The 23,353-nt window shown below is 44.6% G+C and overlaps 1 protein-coding gene across 2 annotated transcripts in view; it reads right to left on the reverse strand.

The window, feature by feature from the left end:
* Window positions 1–13,507: 13,507 nt before the first annotated feature.
* PTPRB (protein tyrosine phosphatase receptor type B) overlaps window positions 13,508–23,353 on the reverse strand; it is a 61,799-nt gene continuing 51,953 nt past the window's right edge. For both annotated transcript variants that reach the window (XM_048065356.2, XM_048065357.2), the window contains 6 exons: window positions 22,535–22,669; window positions 19,336–19,458; window positions 18,927–19,090; window positions 18,302–18,437; window positions 16,464–16,584; window positions 13,508–14,494 (listed from right to left, as the gene is read on the reverse strand). In XM_048065356.2, the coding sequence (XP_047921313.2) occupies window positions 14,472–14,494; window positions 16,464–16,584; window positions 18,302–18,437; window positions 18,927–19,090; window positions 19,336–19,458; window positions 22,535–22,669 (702 nt within the window). In that variant the 3' untranslated portion in view covers window positions 13,508–14,471. The remainder of the gene's footprint in view (window positions 14,495–16,463; window positions 16,585–18,301; window positions 18,438–18,926; window positions 19,091–19,335; window positions 19,459–22,534; window positions 22,670–23,353) is intronic.

Here is a 23,353-nt window from a genome sequence, read left to right on the forward strand (position 1 = left end):
CCACTTTCATGTGGTGCAATTAAATCATTTTGTTGACACAGCATCTTTCTCTGCTAACATCTTAGGCTCCTTTTAGAAGCTGGAGTCACTGGAGCGTTGTCTGTCAAGCAATTTGTCCCTGCTGGGACTGCAGAGCTGCTCCCGCTGCCACCGGTGTCCCCAGCCCCTGGGACCAAAGCACTCGACCCGCACGGGCCATCCCCTGTGAGCGCAGGTGGGAGATGTGAAAGGGGAAAGTTTGGCCGGTGCTTAAAAAAACCTTCACTTGAGGGGCTGCTTGAAAATGCAAAACTCTTTCAAATCGCAAAGTCAACATCTGAGTGGGTCTAACACGACACCAGATTGCCTGCGAATGGCAGAAATGTGCTGCGCAAGCCTGTTTGCTCAGCGCTGCAAACGCAGGAGCTGGCCACTGAGCTGGTGTTTCTGATAAGTTGCGCCTAAATGGCCAGAAATAAATATTTTAAAGACAAGAATGTCGGCATGGAAGAGGAGAGGACACCTGGAATTAGAAAAGAGAGGACAAAACAAAACAAAACAACTCAGGTGATGGCTTTTATTTAATTATTCAGATGAAATGAAGCACAGCAGAATTCCTAATGACGAAGCTCATTGTACCCAGTGAATAGTTTCTTGTGGTCACTGACAGAAATCCTGTAGCTGGAGTTAGCAACAAATTCTGTGCGTAATATCTCTGAGTCAAAACCCACTTTTTCCTCAGCAAGGAACAGCTGCTGCTCCTCCAGTAAATTCCAGCCAGAAGCAAAGCCCTTCCCTTTCTGCCCTCTTAAGGGTTTCCTGCGATGACACGTGGAGCATAAGCTTTGCTGCAGAGAGTGCAGAAAGCGCGAGTGAGGAAACCTCGGAGGGAAGACGTGCAGGATTCACCACGCTGCCTTGTCGGGTCAAGGCCCCAGTGGATGAATCAGACCCAAGCTGGTACCTGCGAGGCTGCACGGTGTTGACACCCCGGCACACATGTATGTAGCACACACATATGTAGCACACACAGCAATCCATTTGAAATCACTTTCCCAGAAATGCAGCAAAAGTTACTTGAATCACCTTTGATATTGCTTAAAAGTATATATATATAAATAAATAGTAATCTACCCGTAATTTAATTTAATGAGTTAATGCAGTGTCAAACACGAACCTGCAAAATACAAATTTTCCATAACATTTTGGCTAGCAAACGGTTTGTCCCTTTTCTTACTTGCATGCCAACTGTCATTCACTAAAAGGAGTAGGAAAAAAATCAAATATTCAGCTCTTTTCTGTAACTGCTTGTTCAGCAGCCCCCAGCAGCTGCTGGTGGTTTCTGGGCAAAGCACTTCCCATGCCCGGGTGATTTTTCTCCTGAAAAATCATGAAAAATTGGCCTGATACCTAAGGAAAAAAACAAATTCTGGAATTAGCCAGCTTCTCTGGCTTTTGGTGGATTAATATTCGTTCCTCATTGAAGCTACTGAGAGTATGCTGTGACCCTACAAGCATCCAGATGAGTGGATCCCAGGTAGCCAGCGATTCTGCTGTATTAAAAGCAAACCGTGTCCTGTGAACTTTGCTGCTCTTTTACAGTCAAACTGGAGACTAATGGAGACATACGGGAAGCAATACACCACAGGGAGCATTTTAAGTAATGCCTCGGGAACTTATTGGAGAAATTAATTTATATCAGGCTGGCAACAAGCTCAGGGAGACTGAAAATGGGCTGAAGAAGTGTCAACACAAAGCAATAATGAACTGCAAGATGCCGAGTGCAGGTGTGGGGCGAGGAGTCTCAGCAGCTTTACTCATGATATGACATGGCAAGGTAAAGGGCAAATTAATTGAATTTTTTAAAATATGTCAGATCAGGAGGTTTATGAGCGGCGGTTTGATGGGCAGATGAATCAAAAGCAAATATGAGCAGCTAAGAGCATTAGCAGAAGAATAAAATGTCTTTTCTATTCTTGAAAAATACCAACTAGTAAACGAGGATGGGAGGAATACAGCAAATACAGCATCTGGGGGGAGGAAGCTTCTCAGCAAGGAGACCCTTGTGACGGTAAAGCCCCCAGGGGCGATGCAGTTCAGCGGCGTGGTGCAGCAAGCACTGAGAGCACCTGCCTGCCCCCGTGCCCTGGCCTTCTCTTCAGCAGCTGCCACTCAGCGACTTCTTGGGGAAACACGGGGCTGACGTGGCATTTTTTAGCCTGTTTTGCTTTGTAATCGAGCAAAATAAATGAAAGCTTTGGCAAAACTCCGCATTTCAAACCAGAGCTACTTTTACTGACCTACTGCTCAAATTTCATTCTGACCTATCTGGCAACTTTGTGGGGATGATTTCTTTTTGTCTGGTGACCTCCAGCCCCTCTCGTGCAGTTAGAGGGTGGCTGTCAGAGCGATTTGTCCCTGAGAGGGGCTGGGCATGGCCCTTCCTTCCCATGTGCTGCTGGCATGGCGCACGCGCTCTGGTTTCACCCTGCTCCTTCCTTCTTAAGCACCCTTCTCCAGGCACATAAATGCACCCATACCATGTAGTAGATGTTTACTAAACTCATCGTTATTCTGTATTCATGCACACTGAGCTGTCTCTCTCAATAATTAGCTTTATAATGATCTAAAACAGTCTGTACCAACTCGCATTCCTCGTAGCATTGTTCCCCTATCGCTCTCTAACACTCAAGTTACACTTTCAAGGTTGCTTTTATTGATAGCCAAAACAAAAAGAGAAGTGACGGATTGATTAGTTTCATATTTATTTTGCAGAGGCACATTAGAATTCGCTTTTTTTTTTTTTAATTTGATGTACATTCTGTGCTTCGCTAAATAACCTTGAAGACCGTGTTGCCAAGTCAAATGTTGCCATTAGGATCGCCCATTATGGAGCTCAAAAGAGTTCTGATAATTTGGCCCTCTCCATTCAAAGAGTAGCTATTATGAAATATGAAATCAGAAGGAAAAGAAAAACACAACCCCTAAGAAGTGCTGTAGCCTTTCTGACAATGCAGAGTTTGCTTCCCTTTTCAGGAGAGCTTTCCCTTTTCTGGCAAATGTGCTGTATTAAAATCTGCTCCGTCCTTGGGTGAGGAAAAAGAGGGTTGGCAGCATGGTTATTTTTAATAGCTTCTTTCAAAGTGGGATTTTAATTGGAGTGTGTGTCTCCTCACATCCCCAGGAAGCGAGAATTTCTTTTACGTGCAGCTGAACTGCTGCGTGCGGGAGTTAAGCGTTGTGTGCAGGGTTACTCCACGAAACAGCAGCCGAGATGGACACAAAATGTAGGGATACCAGGTCCCCAGTCCCTACCTCTGCTGGTGGATTCAGCGTTTCCCCACCTCACCTGCCCCATCGGGTGCTAGCGCTCCAGCGGAGCTGCTTCTGCAGGCACGGCTGTAAGTGACGGTGTCTGCATCCATCACCTTGCAGCTCTAACGCGTGGTGCTGGCACGGTGCTGGCATGGAGCAGAGGTTCGCTGTGCTAGGGAAGGAGACAGCTTCCCCTGCCCCTCACTGCGTTATCCCTTGCTGTTCATCTGAACAATGCCCTCACATTTTGAACTAATTTTCTTTGAACTGCGGGCACTGCGAAACTCATACTTCTGCTTGCTATTCCTTCCCTAAGCATCTGTCATTATTTATCCAGGCAGTTTAAACTCTTTACGTCCAATTAATTAGTCTCTCTGAGAACTGCCTCCAGCTTTGTGTGGAAATACACTCGGTGATGGAAACAGCTGCCAGGAGGGCTCCTCTCGTGATGGTTTTCATTACCAGGATAGCGAGGACGAGGCAGTTTCCAGCACTGCTTCAGAGGCTGGGATCTGAGGACTGTGCTGTTTTCCTGGAAGGAGGCAGCAGCCCCATCTAGCACAATCTCTTTTACCACCTAAGTTTTGAGTGAAGACACGTTTAACAGTGATCCAGCAGCAGACGTCGTGGGTGCACCCCTTTCCTCGCCCACGTTGAGGGAAGATCTCCCCATCTCCTGCCCCACGGTGTGTGCTGTGGCTGGGAGGCAGCGGTGGGATCCCGCTGCCTGATGTTGTGCCAGGAGGCTGAGGACAGCTGCTCCTCACCCCATCGAGTTCATGCAGTGGTCTTAAATGTCTTAAAACACGGAGGACAGCGAGAGAACGGGCTTGGAGCACGGGGCCTGCTTTGGATGTGCGGTTGCAGTAAGGAGGAAAACATCACAGCGAAGAGGAGATGCTTCACACGTTCAGTGCTTTACTCTCACACAGATTAATTAATTATTTGGTCTGTTTTGAATCATTCTCCTGTACTTCAGGGACTAGTGCTAGGTTTGTCTAAACTGCATGCTTCAAGATCCCACCTGGCCCAAATCTTGTATTTCCTACCTTGGACGCTGTCATTGAAGCTTAGTGGGAACCTCGGTTAGGGCACACCAAGCGGTGTGGCAAATCAGACTGGCCACAATGTTTAGGGAAAAACTTGATTTTAAAACTTAATTGTGAATATCAAGTTGGAGGCTAAAGGGCCATTCATTTCTTCTGGTTAAAGGCCACTGCACAAGCAGCTTTTGAAGTTCAACTACTTCAAGGTCCATATACCACCCAAATCTGTATGCACATTGCTGTGAAAGATTGAAATGCACAGCATTTTCTACAGCATCTTGCATGCCATCTGTTTCCAAATCACTTTCCTCAGCTGCATAATTTAATTATCAAGATAAGTGCTAGAGAGGGGAAGGCATGGGGACACAGCTAAGGGAAAAGCTCTTTCTGAAGGCTCTGCACCACATTTTCCCTTTCAGTTTGAAGGTAAAAAGTGGCATTTCAGGAGCAAAGGGGACCTGGCCATGTGAACAAACCCCTCAGCTTCCCCGTCTCAGCTGGGGACTGAACGGGGCTTGGGCCTCGCTTCCTGAGGCATCCTGGTGGGGTAGTGAGGGGCAGGCCAGGCTCTGCCACAGCAGATCTCTGCTGAAACAGACCAGGGAGTCTACTCGTCTTTACCCTTCCACCCAATTGCCTTCCCATCCCCACATGGATGTTTGTGCAACTTTCCCAACAGAGATGAATAACGAACGCACTCACTAGACAAGAGCAGTAGAAGTGCACTCACCGTATTTTCTGACTTTTCTTCTTTTCCTCTAATTGACTCAGTACAACCAGATGTTTAGGTCTAATCCCACCTAAGCAAACAGAAATCCATGCTCCAGAACATCATTAAGTCAAGCATCAGAAATCTTCCCACCTACCCTGGCTAATCAACCACAACATACTTGACACTAGCGCTTCCTTTTGCTTTTTTTCCCTCTCTATTTTTGCCGTTTGAAATTCTGGGCATTTTTAATGCAAGATTTCAGCTGCCCAGGAGCTCCTGGAGGGGGCTTGGGGGAGTTGCTTGTTCATCAGGATGTTTACAGCAAATTTGTCACAGCCCAACCAGATCTAATTGGCATGATGTGTAAGAAACAGGCTCCTCAGCTATTTTTAGTGCTCCCCAATCTTTCTAGCACAGATCTGTAGGGCATTAATTAATTCCAGTTGTCTGCCAGTTCGGTCTTTCCAAGTTGGGCTCACAAATAATTTGGCTCCAGGTGTCTTTTAGATCCAGCGATAAGATAACAGGATGCTGCCATTTATCATGCTTGGTGTCTTGAGCCTACCTTTACTGATCTGTTTGGTACTTTGGACATTATACGAGTCTTTACTGCCTTTGCAAGTACACATATTTTTCTCCTAGTGGTTTCATTACTGTTGCTTTAGTCAGTGACAGGCAAGAGAAGTGCCCCCAATTAACACATGGACCTTTCTGTATCTGTCCTTTATTTGCATAACATTTTCCTCCCTAGCCAAGCCGTGCGGAGCATTCAGACCACCTTCACTTTACTGTCTGCATCTGATTATTTTTACTCTGTATTTTTACAGTGCGGCTCAGTTCATACCAACTCTATTCTGGTGGCTTTATTATGTGCCATCTCCAGCAAGTAAGGGCTTTCTTATCCATAATACCACTAGTCTCTTCTTTAATTTCAGGTTTCCTTATTCACTGCAGGATGGAAAACAAAACTGAAGGGCCTTCTTTCTTTGCTGGCTGTGCTAGAGCCTCAAACCTGGTCTGGGTTAAAAACAGACATGCTTGTCCCACATACCCGATGGGAGCAGGAGAGACCTTGGGATTATAGTTGCAACAGATCACTTTTAAAATTCCTAGTAATAAATTTGCAAAGTGGAAACAATTTTCTTATCTTTGCACCTTCCAGTAGGCATCTGACAACTCAAACAAATGGATTTGAAATATATCCCCGTCCCTACTGACTTGTGTGTGTGTGCTATGCCATGGACAGGGAAGTAATTTCTTACAGAGTCCTTTTTGTTTGCATATCAATGCAAGGATCTAGTGCTAGTGTCCTGTGGAGCCACCCAATGCAGTTGCTTTTATCCCTGAAGAGACCCTTGGTAATTTTTCCCCATCACTCTGCTAGCCTGATGATTAGGGACTTGACTTTGGCTGCACACCTTTCTCACCAGCTGTGAATTCAGAGCTTCATTCAGAAAATGCTGAGCAGCAAAGCTGTGAGGGGCTGAAGGCCCCAAGGTGACCCCAGATCACCTCCATTTGGCAGGGTGAAGTAGCTCAACTCTTTACCCGTCCCAAACATGGCCAGGATACAGGGATAGTAATCAGTTTACTTAAGCCCATGGATATCTACATAGGCACTGTAGCTATCTGCCTTGCTATCTGCTTTGTCAACCTAACAGCTTTCTGTGGCTTTGATGACTGGGGTATGGTTCTTCTGACCTCCTCTGGTTATTTGGGGAAGGGCGATCACAGGGGAAGTCTGCCCCAGACAGGCATCGCTGTACTAGAAAAGTTTGTGTGTGAGCAGATGTAAACACTCCTAGTGTTTGCTCTGTCTCCAGAGCAAAATTCTTTAGCCCTGAGATGCCACCACAGGTTGGAGACAATGGTGGGAACCAGGTTTTGGCAGCAGCTTGGTTGGTGCCCCTCGAGTGCACTTTATGGGGCATGTATAACCCAATGTTAGCCAGGTGCCTGGTCCCCTATCCTAAGGACAAAGCTGATGGAAATGCTACAGCTCTAGCTCTATGAGAACCAAAGATAAGGACTTTATGAATGTACATTGTTCTCCACATTAAGGAGGAACTTGACCTAAACTAAATTTACACTCTTGATAGTCCTGCAAAGATTTTTTTTTTTTTTTTAATGGAGGTGTGATATTAGCCAGATCATTGACTTTCTTCTGTCCAGGTTCAGACCTATGCAGGAGAGTGCATTTGGGCGTCCCTCAGCAAAACATGCCTAGTTTTAAGGCCCGGTGCAAACCAGCCTGACCAAGACGCGTATGTAAAAAAAGCATCCAAGAGAGCCAGCATGTGAAACAGGGCAGCTGGGAGACACCTCCCTCCTGCAGGGGCTCACCCAGCTCACCCTTTCTGCCTGTACCCCATCTTTTAGACAGGACAGTGCCTCTCCTCAGGCAACGGGGGAGCTTGTGGGAGCAGAAATACCTGGTTTCTGGCCCCTTCTTGTCCTGAGAGGACCCAAATTGGGTGGCACCTAACTACCAGCTGTGGCCTCACTGCTGTGGGGAGAGCAGGAAAACTCTGCCTTTATCCCTCAGTAAAAGGTAGCTGCTGCAGGTCTCTGCTCATTTGGAGCATAAGCAGGTCTGGGTGCTCGAACACCAAAGACAAGCAAGGACATGGTGTGAAACTTGGCAGGGATTTTGGCACGAGCGCGGGGAAGGCCATGTACAAATGCCTGTCCCCGCCAGCGCGGCGTTTGCCAGCGACGCTCGGTGCCTGGCGTTCGGCTGCTGCCCAAGGCTGCGGCTGTCACCCCCCCCCCCCCCAGGCCGGGCTCCTGGCAGTGCTCAGCCTCCTCTGAGCTGCTTTGCAAGCGGGCTGCAGTAACACCGGTGGGTTCTGGTCATCTTGCCCCAGCTTTTCGCCTGTCCCTGTTGCTGTTCCAACAAGCGCTGGGTGTGCGGCCCCGTGGCTCAGTGACTGAAGGCCTCTGTGTGGAGGGAGGAAGCGAGGCGGTGCCCAGCCCAGGGCCTACTGGCACTTCTCTCTCTCGTTGTCTCCCAAAGCTGTGTGCAACCACTAGGAGCACCTCCAGGGGCAGGACACCCTCCTGCCACCCTGTGTGGCCGGGAATTTGGGTCAGAAGGGGGTGTGCGGGGAGGGCAGCCTGGAGCTGAGACCCTCCCGTGCTGGTGGTGGGGACCCTGTCTGGTCAGTGACAGCACTCGGGGCACTTCAGCCTTTTTGGGGTCCCCAGGACCTGCACAACAGCAAAGCTGTAGGTGCTAAGCTAATGTTTTGCATGGAGAATTGAATACTTTGAGGTCTGCAAAAAAGCTTCTCCTTGGATTTTGGTGCCTACACGCCCGCAGAGCGCTGCCTAGCCCTACAGCCTTGGGGAGCCACCCCTAGTCCCATGCAGGAAGCACAGGTGCCTGTTGTGGTGAGGTTTTTGGAAGACGCAAATGATGGCTACCACCTCACTTTGATGTAACGTCAGGCAACTGCGAGAGGCAGACCCCAACACGGAGGCACACACGCCTCTTCACGCAGATACGAACAGCTACCAAGGCCCCCTTGGGACAGGAAAAGCATGCCTGGCTTTTGCAACTCCTCCGCAATACCATGTTTTTTCACTAATTGGAAGGCTGTTTTTCTCTTTTATGTGTCTTTTGTTGTTGCTGAGGGGTGTCTGCACAGGTCAGGACTGGTATTATAAATGAGTGATGTGTAAAGGCTCGGTTAGCAGCACTTCACATTTTCACCTGTGGTGTTTGCTGATGTACTGGTATTGCCAACCAAGTTCTGTCTTCTTGGTAAAACCAGAAGTGCTGGAGACCCTCTGTGTTTCGATTTCCTTGCTGCACCTTGTAAAACCATTTGTATTTATTCCTGTCTGCAGTGCTGGCCATGTTTCTCCTGCATAGAGATACTAACCGTACATTATCTTTATTGCTGCTCTTCTGTGCCTACGTTGGCTTCAGAATGGCGTTTGCTTAGGAGGTAAGCTTTTATACCACAAAGAAAAAATGTAACACCTTCCTCAGGACGTATCTAACAACATAGCCTTCAGTACACGGCTTCTCAGCGAATAGTTCACAGTACAATGTGTAACCCAATACATCATTCTTCCTTTAAAATAAACAGAATCACCTCGTTCTAAACACTTCTGATGACAAATAAGGACTAATGGAGGCACACAGGGCTGGCAACAAGCATGCTACTGCTGAGCTCCCCGAACCCACAAGAATGCTAATGGGTTTTAAGCATTGTGGAGAAGGGGAGCAGGAAAAATATATTTGTTATAAAGAATGGTTCAGATCCTCAGGTGGTAGACAGCGATGTAGCTCCAGTGCAGTCTTAATTGGTACAACCGCTTTGCGAAACATCTCTAAAATAACAGGCAGTCAAGTTCCTGAGTAGTACCGTTGTTTCAAATGCACACTGCATAATCCAGACAATAAGGGCAGAGAACTTGGGGGTGGAACAACTGTATCTTTCTGCATGGGCACTAATCCAGCCAGCAGGCAACAACAGAACCCCTTTCCCCAATAGGCTGAGGCTTTTGGTGAATTTAATGTTCTCTGAAGACCGTCTCACTTGAAATCAAACTCACTTATGACCTTTTCTGTGAGCAGCAGGACAACAAAATCCATAATGCAAAGGCAGTCAAACAGAAGACAAAGATGTGATTTTTTTTAAATGAATGTTTTATTCATGAACTATTTATAAAAATGTGTAAAATACACTCAAATATATTTGATTTGTTGACTGTAGCTAAAAATATAAAAATATACTTAACAAATGCATAAATTAAATTGACAAGAGTAGCACAATTCTGTGTTCACCCAGTGTTTGTTTGGAACACAAATATAAGTAATTATATAGCATATGACAATGGAGTATGTGCTGAAGAATTTTTCAGTCACTTTACTCCAGGCACTGGCAAAGAATTTATGGCTAGCTGTATTTCAAAATCATGGCTTTTTTCACTATAACATACAGCCCTGGTAGAGAGCAATATATATTTAGCTACTTGACATTACTTATAGTATTTCTTTAGCTTTCAAATAAACCAAGAAACAACCAAGTCATGCATATCAATCTACCAGCATCACTGACACTGTCTGTGCCCAAATTCCACAGTATTTTCTAAATTTAGCGAGACCCCAGTCTCCAGTATTTCCTGCCAGTCTTAAAAAAATATCCCAGTCTGAACTAGCTATTGATCGGTGGGTTCACTGGTAACAGACCACTTTGCTTTAGCCATACCAACAGGTCAGGAGTTTGACTTTGTCAGCTTGGGAGGGACAATGAAGGGCACAGGGTCCAAAGCCTACATGCAGTGGTGCACACTCACGTTTTATTCAAAGTTGCAGCCTCCTGGGACTAAGGGTCCCAGAGCTCTCACCTCCAGAGCCCACTCATCTGTGACAGGGCCATGAAGGGATTGGTTGTCATTTTATATTTTATTTTGTTTAAAAAAACCTGTATGCCTGAAGTACTGAAAGAAATCTGAATAAACCTAAGCACCCAACATACCACTCCTTGGTATCGAAGCTGTAACTGCTCTAGGCTGCATCTCTGAATGTCAGATGTGTTTCTCTGATCTGTGACCCTGGGAGGAGATGCTAATATAGTGATTAGATGGTTATTTGCTCATTCCTTTAGCCCACATATTAACTCCCAGGCTGGTGAGCACAGCTAAGCGCTCATGTACTCCGATCTGTTCAGTATTTGACTTTCTGCTTTCTAAGTTAAAGCACAGATAACCATATTCAATACATAATATAAACTTAAAGCTCACACATATTCTTTTCTCTGTTCTACAACTGAAAGAAAATTCATAGTATATCATGGCATAAAATAATATTTCTGGCAATCTTAGGCACGTATATAAGCTGTATAAATAACTATAGCAGCAGAGAAAAATGTATAAAGTTGCACTTTTATGACATCTTCACAGTATGCCTATTTCTCACCCACTTTTGTGTTCCATTAGTAACAAAAAATATCATTTATCAACTCCAGCTATGCAAAATCTACTTCTTTTCTATGATCGGTAGTGGATCTTGTAATTGTATTGCACGGATTAAAAACATTAATTATATTTTTTTCATTATTAAATAACTTTCAATACAAAAATTTGAATTAACCTAAAAGCCCAACCCTGCAAGTGCTTCACAAGTTGCATGGTATTTTTCAGACAAACATTCCAGTTGACTTTCATTAAGGTATTCAGGTAGCTTTGTGGACAATGTGGATATTCACAGGACTGGGCTCCAAGTGTGCAAATCTTAGCTTATGGATCAGCAATAACACTAGCCTTGCTTTATAACATTATTATTGGGAAACATCAAGAAGGGAATTCTGAACATCATCCATGGACATTCAAAACAGAAGCATCCTCTTCAGCAGAGGATGTCTCTTTCCTTCAGAGCCATCTTTGTTCAGTACACAGGCTTCTTCAAGTCCATTCTTGTTACATTAATAATTTCCCTTTGATTCTGTTGTTTAGCTTAGAGGCACAGTAAATATAATTAATTAAACTGGTAAGTAAGTGTCTTATATTAAAAAAAATGCTACATAGATACTTTGTACTTATTCTCAGTGGATTTACACCGGTTTCATAGGACCAGAATTGTCCAGAAAGCAGAACCAGAGCAATAAAGTGTATGTACAGTTTCTTGCATGACCTAACTAGGCAGAGACGTAAAGCTGTTCAAGAGCACTGTGCCAGAGTGTTTAAGGTCATCTGTCATGTTATTAAGTGATAAGGAGGAAGAGGCTTATGCACTGTGTCCATTATTAGCTGAGAAAAAAGATGTTTGCTACAACACCATCATTTTGAGTGTAGACTTGTGAACTCTATAGGTGTTCCCTACAGAGTTCCCTCTGAGAAGGGAGCTGAGAAACAACATTAAAATAAAGAGCAGAATGATGTGCCCGTCTGAAAACAACGAACAACATACATATATAGTAGTATACAATCAGACTTTTGCCATCCAATCATGCATTATTGAGCGAGTTCCATTTCCCTCAGCATACAGAAATGACACGGTAATATATAGAGTGAGCTAATTTACGGCGTGCACGTGGTACGTCTTCACAGTGCTGTTGTACTGCTGGTAACTAACATCATCTTCATTCTGCAGCCACTGCTGCAGAAAGAAAGGACTAAATGCAGCGCACGTAGCACAAAAGCAATTTCCATGATGCCCTAAGTTCAGCTGTTATTAGCAGAACCAATGATCAATCTAATGCTGCCATGCTTGTTTGTCCTTGCCTGCTAACCTGGAGTCTCTGCAGCGCAAGAAACAGAGAAGAGGCCTGCAGAAAACTTGCACCCTTCCTTGTGCTTTTGCCTAGACTTCCCCCTGTGACAGTGGCTTCCACTGCAATGTTGGTCCCTTCTTCTTCAGATCCCACTAAGGATGGTGAATCTTGAGGTTTGTGTGGGGGCCAATAGGGACGTACAGGAGGAAGAAGCAGCGTTTTCATACAGACACCTACAAGCTTATCTGAGCCTACGTGTTCTGAGCAGATGTGAAAGCTGATATGAAAGGTTGCTTCTGAGGCAGCTGAGGGTACTGGACAAGAAAGGATGAGACTCTAGCTGGAGTAAGGAAAAGGCACTATCAGGCTGTTTCTTTCTCTTAAGGAAAATCCGAGTGACACGGATGTGCACAGTCTTGCTGGTTCTGTTTTAGAATGATTTAAGAAAACTGTCAGAGAAGCCTTGCACATTTCTTCACCCATTGTCAGACAGGTGTTCCTACTGCTGAGAGAGTGTGGCTCCAGTAAGTCGTGGTGAAGTCACAGTAATCTTGTCCCAGAGCCACTGCAGTTTCTAACTAAGGCACTTAGATGTATTGGCTGGTTCTCTGGAGGCCTTCAGAAATGCTGATTTCTCTCCAAAATAAAAGTGGAACCTAGGCACTTGTCTTCAGCAGCAGGCTAAGTTTCTTCTAAGTAAAGAAGGAACGAATAGATAAAAGGAGAACTACCAAACACTTCCTACATGTGAAGGAGATGAACTGCGTGCTGCCTCTTTTCTGTTTATTTATAAAATGCTCTTCAAAGACAAAGAACAGCTGAGCAGAGTGTTCAAATCAGTTCCTTGAAGGAAAAGCCTCTTTTGGAGAGGAAAGAGGATGTTCCTAAACTGCTTGGCTGGGCAGGATACCTGGTGGGTGCTGTTGGATTACACTTCTTGCTAATCACAGGATGTTCTGAGTGCATCTGATGATTAGCACAGCGAGCTAATCATCGTGAGACTACATCCCCTGGGATATGATAAGCCTTTTTCTATTCCATCTGCCCCTGCAGCGGTGACATCAGGCAATATCTAAATGGAGGAGTCCTTCTGTGCGGACATGCTGGGGCCACGCTTTTCCTCCGTGAAAGCAAACAGCATTCGAAGGAGACCTGCACTTGGGCTGAGGCAGCTATGCTGCAAGCAGCTTAAAGCCAAATCCAGTTGTGCAAACTGTGGGATATGTATCTTTGTATGTCTTTATTTCAATAAGTTTGTAACCCCTCTACTTCCTAAGCTGTCATGGTACATCACTGTTTTAATGAGCTATGGAAGCTGACAGCTTTCACATCCTTATAGGTCTGATAACGTAAGTGTATGAGGTGTTTTCTTGAAAACTTTTCTTACTGGAATTGTCTGCAAGTAAAAATGCACAGACACAGGCTGTGGTCTGATTCTGCTCTCTTAAACCAGTGTAAAGAAATCAGGATGTGACCTGCTCCCCTCAAAGCGTCTGTGGGGAAAGGCCAGCTAGACTTCAAGGCAGCATGTGTTGTTTGATATTTTTCTACTATGTCACATTAGACTGAAACAGTTGCTTCTAGTGAGGTGGACCCTGTTTTACTCCGCTGTTAATGAGTTCTGTAAAAGATATGTCATGGTGGTATGGATTTCATCCATTTTGGTCAGATCACAAGCAGTAAGGTTAAAGTGAAAAGTAGCATTGTAACTCTTAGGCAGGACTACTGTTCCCTTTCTTAATAGTAGCTTATTTCATCTCACAAACACTGAACTAGTTAAAAAAAATTAAAAAATGAGGCTTTCCTTGTAGGATTTTTTCTTGTGTGTTAAATGCCAATACATAACCTGCTCAAAATGCAGCAGTCCTGTTAGCCATACAATTTAAAATAGTTTATGTAGAACAGTTCATAAAAACTGTGGTAAGAAAAAATAGTATTATCTGAAGCTTAATATTAATATAAACATTATAGAAAAAATACATATTTACATAATGCCAAAATACAATTATATACATTAATATCTATTACACTTAAATTATATATCTTTTAAAAAAACACCAGACCAATAAATAATACAGTCTCAATAGAAAGGTCTGGCACCTTTCTAGTGCATGAAATACATACATAAAAAAAACAACAAACAAAGCCCCTAGTTAACAAATGTGGTCACAAAAGCAGGTGTCTGTAACATTCTCAGTGCCTTGAATAAACAGCATCTGAAAGCAAGGAAAACTGGGATTAGGAAAAAATAAAACAACACAGGTGGCTTCATGTTCATCTCTGCCTGTTGACTTAGATTAGAGATTAGGAGGCAATTCTTCACTCTGAGGGTGGTGAGGCGCTGGCACAGGCTGCCCAGAGAGGCTGTGGATGCCCCATCCCTGGAGGTGCTCAAGGCCAGGCTGGGTGGGGCCCTGGGCAACCTGGTCTGGTGGGAGGTGTCCCTGCCCATGGCAGCGGGGTTGGAACTAAATGATCTTTAAGGTCTCTTCTAACCCAAGCCATTCTGTGATTCTGTGATTCCACAACTACAGTGATCTGAAAGGTGATTGTGCAACAGCAGCACTGGCTGGAGATTGATGTGACAGCTCAAGAGCAGCTCCCACCTTTACTTTCCCAGTTTGTTGAACATGCTACTTCTCTTTTTGGCTACTTCCAAGCTTGCTCTACCTATTGATAACTGATATCTACAGGCTAGATTAAAAAAAATGTTTTGATTCCTTGTGATATAACCTTGATTCTTAACATTCAACTTTGAGGAGCTGCTGAGATCTGACCCTGAAAATTTCTAAAGCTCTTCGGGATCAGCTCTACAGGGCACCTCACAGGCCACTCTCACAGGCCACCTCTGCTCAGCTCTCCAGACTGGTCGTCCAGCCATGAGAACAGGAGGTGAAGGACAGTGCTGGTGCCAGGTCTACTAATCCTGCCCCAGCAGGTCAAGGCAGGGGTAGGAGAGGTTGAGGTGATGACTACTGCTTCAGGAAGACAACTTCCCAGTAGTAGATCCTGATCAACCCCCAGCCTCTCCTCATCACCAGCAGCCACCTCAACTTTCCAGGACACCTCAGCTCAGACCAGCAGGACTGTAATGGCCTGAAAAATGTTACAAGGAATATCCAACAATCTAATGTTTAGGACATTCTGCTGGGACACAGCAGAAATCTATTTAATATTGGCTATAATGAGAATCATGGGCTGTAACTGTAAGACTGGAACGTTTCAGGAACATTTATCAATACCCAGAACAGGGTATGTGACCTGGCTGTGTCTCGAGAACATACCAGGGCCTGCAGGACTCACTCCTTCCCTATAGCCACAAAAGAAATCTAGTCTTGCAGTCTGTCCTGGAGCTGTTACATGCTCTGACTGGTCATTCAGGACCACGGTGCCCCAAGGATGTAGCTGAGATGTAGCCACAGTCGCTTCCTCTGATTTCCACTGGGAAGTAAGATTGAGTTTCCTGGCACCATTTTCTCAAGGCCTACCTGTACAGGCAGCCTAGGCACCCAAATGGGTTGAGGGTTTTCAGTGCCTTTAGTGGGTATAGCTCTAAATTCTCAAAAGGAATTCTCTAATTCTCTAAATTCCCCAAGGAACAGCCCAAGGAACTGGATATAGGCTAGGAAAAAAATAAAAGCCTGTAAGGATGGAGAGCTGTGGGAGGAGGAAAGAGCCCAGCCTTGGACACATACAGTTAAGACAGGCAGGAAGTCCCCTAAGGCCACCTTAGAACAGAAAATGGGGATGATTCAGGACAGAAGCTGAACACCATGGATGATAACAGAGACCAGGGATCCCAGCCAGTGGCCTCAGTATGCTTAAAAGTAGATGGTGTAAACAGCTGCGAGGTAAAGCAGGAAGCCAGTATCAGGATAGGGAAGGGGTTCAGTTCACCCAACAGCATAGGTATCGAAAAGCATGAGACAGGGAGAGCATGAAGATAAGGTAAGAGCAGGAAGAGATGCTATAAATACTACTAATAAAGGAAATAAAGTTGCTGAAACATAGTTGGCAAGCCCCTTGTGAAGCAGATGAAATTGCAAGAGTCACAAGAAAAGATCAGTGGAGAAATGAATGTCCAAGAAGAGAACAAACATCAATGGCAAGGGATAGAGCAATTTGCCCCCTTAATTACATTGTCAATGATCTATTACATTCATAATTTGATAAACTTCCACTTACCTCTGTGATACTCTGGATTCACATTTTCATATATTGGAAACAAGGGATTTTCTTGTTCGCTGCGAAGCTTTCTGGCTCTTAACACATCTCGCACACATTGATGAAGATACACATATTGACACTGCAAAAGATTTTATTTTTTTTTAAATCACTCTGGAAAATTTCATGATTTCATTTGCTTTATTGTGAAAAATCATTACAGGCTGACTCTCACAGAATCAAGAGCGGTGTTAAAAGTGAAAATGTACTTCCGGAATTAATCTCCTTTTCACAGTGGTAATATAGTGAACTTTTGTGATCATCTGTTCTTAGAAATTGTACCATTAAAACATAAACTAACATAATATGTTCCGACTGTCAATATGTTTTGACTGTCAATATGTTTTGACTGTCATAATATGTTTTTTATGGCATGACTGAAAGCTTTATCAACTGTAAGGCATAATTTGACATGAGGCTACACTGGACAGCTACTACTTCTGAATGTTTAGGTAACATGTATGTGTAACAACTGATATGTACAGGAAAGCACAGAGAAAAGACAATTTCCTGATTTTTTTATTATGACAAAAAAGTATTTTTCACATAATTTTATCAAAATACATAAATATTTCATAGAACTTTGATGAGCTAGGCTTTTTTGGCAAAAACTGTATTTTTTGGTCCAATATAAATTATAAGATTGCTTCTAAATATGCAATGAATGACAGACCATCTATTCTGCAGAATGTATTTCACTAGAAGGAAGCTAAGATGACATTCACAACCATTGTAGAGATGGTCAGCATGATGTTACTATCAAACTATCATGACAGAACAGATTGTTAAATCCCCATGCTTTGCTACTCTTCAGGGTTTTCTGCCACTCTTCAGGGTTTATGAAATGGGTTGTTATTGCTTTGCGATTAGTGTAGCATGGTACCCCCAAATTAGGCTGAACATCTTTTATATCAAGATGTATTTTTTTAATATTACTTCATCTCAAAGATAAAATTTCTTCAGTAAGCACATTTCTTCCCCCCACATCTTTTATCTCCCTATTTTCATAAGAAATTCAGTTGTTGCTCTGTGCATTTTTCTCAGTGCTCTGGCAGTAGGAAAGTGAGGATGCCTGCTGTCTGCCTTTGCTGACTACGGATGGTGGGAACGTGTGGAAGGTGAAATGTATTCTTCTCTGAGGATGCCCAGATCAGGCTGAGAACCTGTCTCCCTTAAAAGAGGAGGCGTTCTGTTATTAAGAAAGTTCCAGGAAATCTCTCTTACATTCCCAATGGCACCTTTCTTTATACTCGTGTGACTGCTGCTAAGAAGCTCAGCCACTGATATTTTTGTTTCCAAATTGCAACGAAGAGCTCCATTAGTATCAAGCTAATACAGGCAGACCCATCAAACATTCTGATTCCTCTATTAACAGTTCCCAGGCAAAACGTAGACTGCCTCAACAACTCTCTTTCATTACATCAGCTCCTAAGCGTTTAGCTGCTATTAACTTAAAGTGATTTTCTTGCAGTTTTAAAAGCACAGAAAGAAATACTGAACACTCTTTCTGCACTTGTGGAATATATATACTTCCTTTTGCATAATATGTTAGAAGGGTGATCAATTCTTCCAGTACCATTAATGAAAATGGGCAGAGCAGCTCAATAAAACACAACCTTCAAAGCCACAAGGTCACTGTGCTTAGAGTTTTAAAATTATAGTAGTATTAATTAACTAGTATTAGTAGAAATTAACTAGTATTTCACAGTGGAGTAACTGTGCCGTGCTTTAAGATGAAAGACTGTTGATTATATACCGCAGCTGGTGTTGCTGTGTATTGTAGGCTACCCAAAACCTACCTCTGTCTGAACCATGTGAACCCGGTGAAGCCTTAGATCATGCACTGCTGCATAAATGTCAACAGTGTCCTTCGAATCCAGTTGCTGCAGAATTCTGTCCAGTGCAATGAATGTGCCAGTCCTGCCAACACCAGCACTGAAAAAGAAAACAATCCCTAAGATTTCAAAGGAGATGGAGAGGGAGGGGAGAGATCTCTGTCAGAAGGGGGTAAATGATGGATCTGTCAGATCCATAGGTAGTCAAACTAATCCGTCAGTATATATTTACTTTTCCGAATGGTTCTTTGTGATCCAGATGTTGGGCCACAACCAGCAGAACAAAGGCAATTTAAGAACGCAAAAGCATATGAGCAATGGCAGCTGCTGACACTTTGAAGTGTTCTCCAGTGGTCCCACAAAGACACAGTAGTTCCCTGAGAATAATTTTTGGGGCATCTCCAGGGCGAGACTGTGAGCAAGTGCATGTGCCTTGGGAATGCTGCTTCAATTTATATGGGGACTTGAGCCCATCAGCCATCTCCCAGGTTCTGTGGCTGCCCATATCCTAAGAGGTGTGAATACTTGGGATCTTCCCAATGGCAGGCACAAAGGCTCTGTGCTGCTGACTTTTGGCTGCTGTGCATACCTGCAGTGCACAATAGTTGGTCCTGTGTCTGGGGTCCTGTTGATATAATCCCTTACAGTTCTCACAAACTGGATCAGGGACTGGGTGGTCTCCGGCACACCGTGATCTGGCCACACAGTGTAGTGGAAGTGACGAATGAGCCTTGTTGAGTCAAGCTGCTCTTCCTGTCAGGGTACAAAAGTGGGGGTCAGAACAGCCAAGAGAGGAGGATACAACATGGATCTTCAGAATGCTACAGCTACCACCAAATATGAGCTGGGCATGATGCAACTCTGCTACAGCAAAAGAAACCTTCCTAATTTAGCCTTGCAGTTATTTTTAACCCAACAGCCAATTATCCCCACTGTCCCGTCGACCCCCCCCCCCCCCCCCCCCCCCCCCCCAAAAAAAAAGATGAATGCAAACTTACACTGCAGATTTTAAACTCTCGTATTGTCCATTCTGGGAGCACTGATTCAGACAGCATCTCAACGATCAGGTCTCCATAGTACAAGGAATCCTGGTCAAGGGGCCAGTAGTGATCACACTTTACCTGCAGGGACACAGAAAAAGATTGATTCATTGTCAGTGACAGAAACCGTGCCTCCACCCAGCACCGGCAGGAGCAGACTTCAGACGTCCTGTGCCTAAGGATGAAGGAAGAATCATAGAGTCATCCAGGTTGGAAAACACCTTCAAGATCATCAAGTCCAACCATCAACCTGATCTACTGAGTCCCAACACTCAACCATGCTCCATAGTGCCATGTCCACGTCTCTTAAATACTTCCAGGGATGGGGACTCCACCACTTCTTGGGCAGCCTGTTCCAATGCTTGACTACTCTCTCCATGAAGAATTTTTTCCTAATGTCCAATCTAAACCTCCCTGGCACAACGTGAGACAGTTTCCTTGCATCCTATCACTTAATGAAAAAAAGAGACTGACACCCCCTTTGTTGCAACCGTCTTTCAGGTAGTTGCATACAATGATGAGGTCTCCCTTCAGCCTCCTGTTCTCCAAAATACACAGCTTTATCAGCCAATTTCATCAGCTGCTCCTCATCGGTCTTGTTTTTAGTCCCTTCAATAGCTTCATTGTTCTTATCTGCACATGCTCACGCAACTCAATATCCTTCTCATACTGAGGAGCCCCAAACTGAACACAGTACTTGAGGGGCCAGTTACTTCCCTAGTCCTGCTGGCCACACTATTTCTGATGCAGACCAGGATGCTGTTGGCCTTCTTGGCCACGTGGGCACACTGGTGGATCATGTTCTGCTGGCTGTTGACCAGCACCCCAGGTCCTTTTCTGATGGGCAATTTTCAGCCACTCTTCCACATGCTTGTAGCGCTGCATGGGGCTGTTATGATGCAAGTGCAGGACCCAGCTCCTACTGTTGGACATGGTCCATTGATCCAGCCTATCCAGATCTGTCTGCAAATCCTTCTAACCCTCAAGAAGATTGAAATTCCTGCCTAACTTGGTACCATCTGCAAACTTACTGAGGTACACTCACTCCCATCATCCAGACCACTGATAAAAATGTTAAACAAAACTGGCCCCAGTACTGAGCCCAGGAGAACACCACTGGGGACCAGCCACCAAAGGGATCGAACCCATCCATTCACTAAAATCCAGGCAAACAACAGCCACGGCCTTTCCCTCATCTACTAGGTGGATGTCTGCTTCATCTTGTCATAGAAGCAGATCAAGTTAGTCAGGCAGGACCACCCTTCATAAACCCGTGCTGGCTGCTTCTGAGCACTTGATTGTCCCATAGATGCCATGTGATGGCATCCGATGATTTTCTCTGTAACCTTCCCTGGTGCTGAGGTCAGACTGACAGACGTGTAATTCCCTAGATCCTCCTTCTTGTAGATAGGTGCCACATGCACTAACCCCCAGTCAACTGGGAGGTTGTCCAGGACTGCTGGTAAATTATTGAAAGAGGTGTGGTGAGCACTTGTGCCAGCTCCTGGAGTACCCTTGGATGACTCGCGTCATAGATTTATGAATGTTCGACACATACAGGGGGTCACGTACAGAAAGAAAGAGTTTATAAACTCTCCACAGTCCTCCTGAGTTGCCTGCCTCTTCTTCCAGAGTTTATAAGCTTGCTTTCTTCCTGAGTTCCAGAGGCAGCTCTCTGTTTCAGCCAGGCTGATCTTCTCCCCTGCCAGCTCACCTTTTGGTGCATTAGGACCGCCTGCAGTGGTGCCTTTAAGATTTTATTCTTGAAGAAGGACCAGACTTTACAGTTCAAAACCACCACCTCTCAAGGGGCTCTATCAGCCAGGCCTCTCAATAGGCCAAAGTCTGCCCTCTGGAAATCCAAGGTAGCAGTTCAACTAACCACATTCCTTTCTTCACCAAGGATCAAACTCTCTATCATTTCATAACCTCTGTGCTCAAGGCAGCCTCCAGCCATCACATCACCCAGAAGTGCTTCCTTGTTTGCAAACAACAAGTCAAGTGGGGCACCTGGCTCCCTCACCACTTGTATCAGAAAGTTTTCTTCCAGGCACTCCAGGAATCTCTTAGACTGTTTCCTCTCTGCTGTATTGTATTTCCTGCAGACATCTGGGAAGTTGAAGTTCCTCATGAGACCAAGAAAGGCAGTACTAACAGCAGCTGAATTCAGAGAGATGCCACCTCCTGTCCTTTCAGCTCAATAATGAGAGGCTGGGATGGGAAGGGACTTGGATGGGGCTGGAAGTGAGAGTTCTCATCACAGATGTTTGTGAAAGGTGGAATGGGAAGCACTTCACTGATGCCACAACATTTCTGTGCTAGCTCTTCTCACAGCTCTGCACAGGCTTCTGATGTATGCTTCCCTGCCTCTTGCTGAGACATGACAGCGGGGTCCCACCCTGAGCCAGTGAGGTGCAGGAAGAGATGGCTTGCTGCCTGCTTGCACCTGCTTTCTCCATCGCAAGGAAAAATGGTAAACTAAAAGGAAATATCCCCATACGTCCACTAGATGAACGCTACTTCAAGTTAGTTTAACCTTTTTACAGATCTAGTCCCTGTCTCAGAAGGTGCAGGATATGGTCATCCATGGGGAGGTGGACTGCTGAGACAGCTAAGCAACCTCCTTAAACTGGTGCTCAGTAAAGCTGGTAAGTGTGTGAGTGGTCTCTTTGCTTACTACATCCCAGCTTATGCATCAAAAAGAATGCCATATATTTAATGATGAGCATTTGCTCTCTAGAGCTTATATTTAAAGTAGTAGTTGGTAGAGGTAGATGTGATAAACTGGCTTTTCTTTTGTGGCTGGCTGTCCTTCCGCATACTTAAGGGAATTATATTAGTACTAGTGAACAAAGTGCTGGATTGGAGACCAGAAGCACTGGGCTCTGTTCCTAGCTCTAACTCTGACAAGCTGCATGATCTTGGGATGGTCACTGCATCCTTCACTTCACATACAATCTGTCTCCAGTCTTTAGATTACAGCTTTCATCTCTTACTGTGTATGACCATACATCTCCTTGAGTGGGGCCTTTGGCACGAGTGTGACGCAAGTAATAAGCCCGAGCACTTAATAAATATGAAAACATTAATAATATCACCATAAAAAACATTAAAACAATAATAAAGTCATTAATAATGAAGAAAAGTCACTGCTCACCCGGCCCTTCTCAACACACTGGGTTACCATGACAATATTGTGGACATTTTGTTCCCATGCCATCTTCCAGAACTCATCTTTGGTGCCAGGCAAAGGGCCCTGAGTTGCTATGTATTCTCTGCGGAAACTGTTGCCCTGCAAGCAAAGAGAACTCCATTAGTTTCCATACGGGCAGAAAAATGATCTTCTAACAACTGAACAAGCCATGGGGTTACAGCCAGGGCTCTGCAGCAATGGTGCCCTTGCTGGGACAACAGTTTTGAGAGCTAAATTGTTGCCTTGGACTTTGAAGCAGAAGGCTGGTGGGAGCCGAGAGAGGAAGAGACTGCAGCAGTGTATCTGAATACTCTTCCTTTTGTGACAGTCAAAGCTTTTCATTGTTCTATTGTGTGCAGCACAGTCTCAAGCAATTTTGGAACTACTACAAGCTTTTGTTTTACTTTTACTGTTTTTAATAAATTAGCTGAGTGCTGGCTTGAAATTTATATTGTTAAAGCCACTGCTATTATCAATCACAACTCTCTGGCAAAGGGCATTGCTGTAATCTCGGCCAGCCTCACCATCCTGCAAGATGCCAGCACTGTCAGGATGAGCTACAGCTTCACAATATGGATGCCACCTGCAGTGATAGCTACAGTTGTTGTGGACAGTGCATAAAATCAGTGACCTTTGAAAATGTGTCCTTGGCCAATTAGACCTGCTATCTTACATAACTATAGCAATCCAAGAAAGTGTCCTTGAGTGCTGGCTAAATCACTCACAGCAAACTTAATGGCAGTCAGACACAGCCTTTCAGCACACCCACAAACTGAGTTCTCA

This window comes from Anser cygnoides, chromosome 1, assembly GCF_040182565.1.
Source record: "Anser cygnoides isolate HZ-2024a breed goose chromosome 1, Taihu_goose_T2T_genome, whole genome shotgun sequence".
NCBI classification, from domain to species: domain Eukaryota; kingdom Metazoa; phylum Chordata; class Aves; order Anseriformes; family Anatidae; genus Anser; species Anser cygnoides.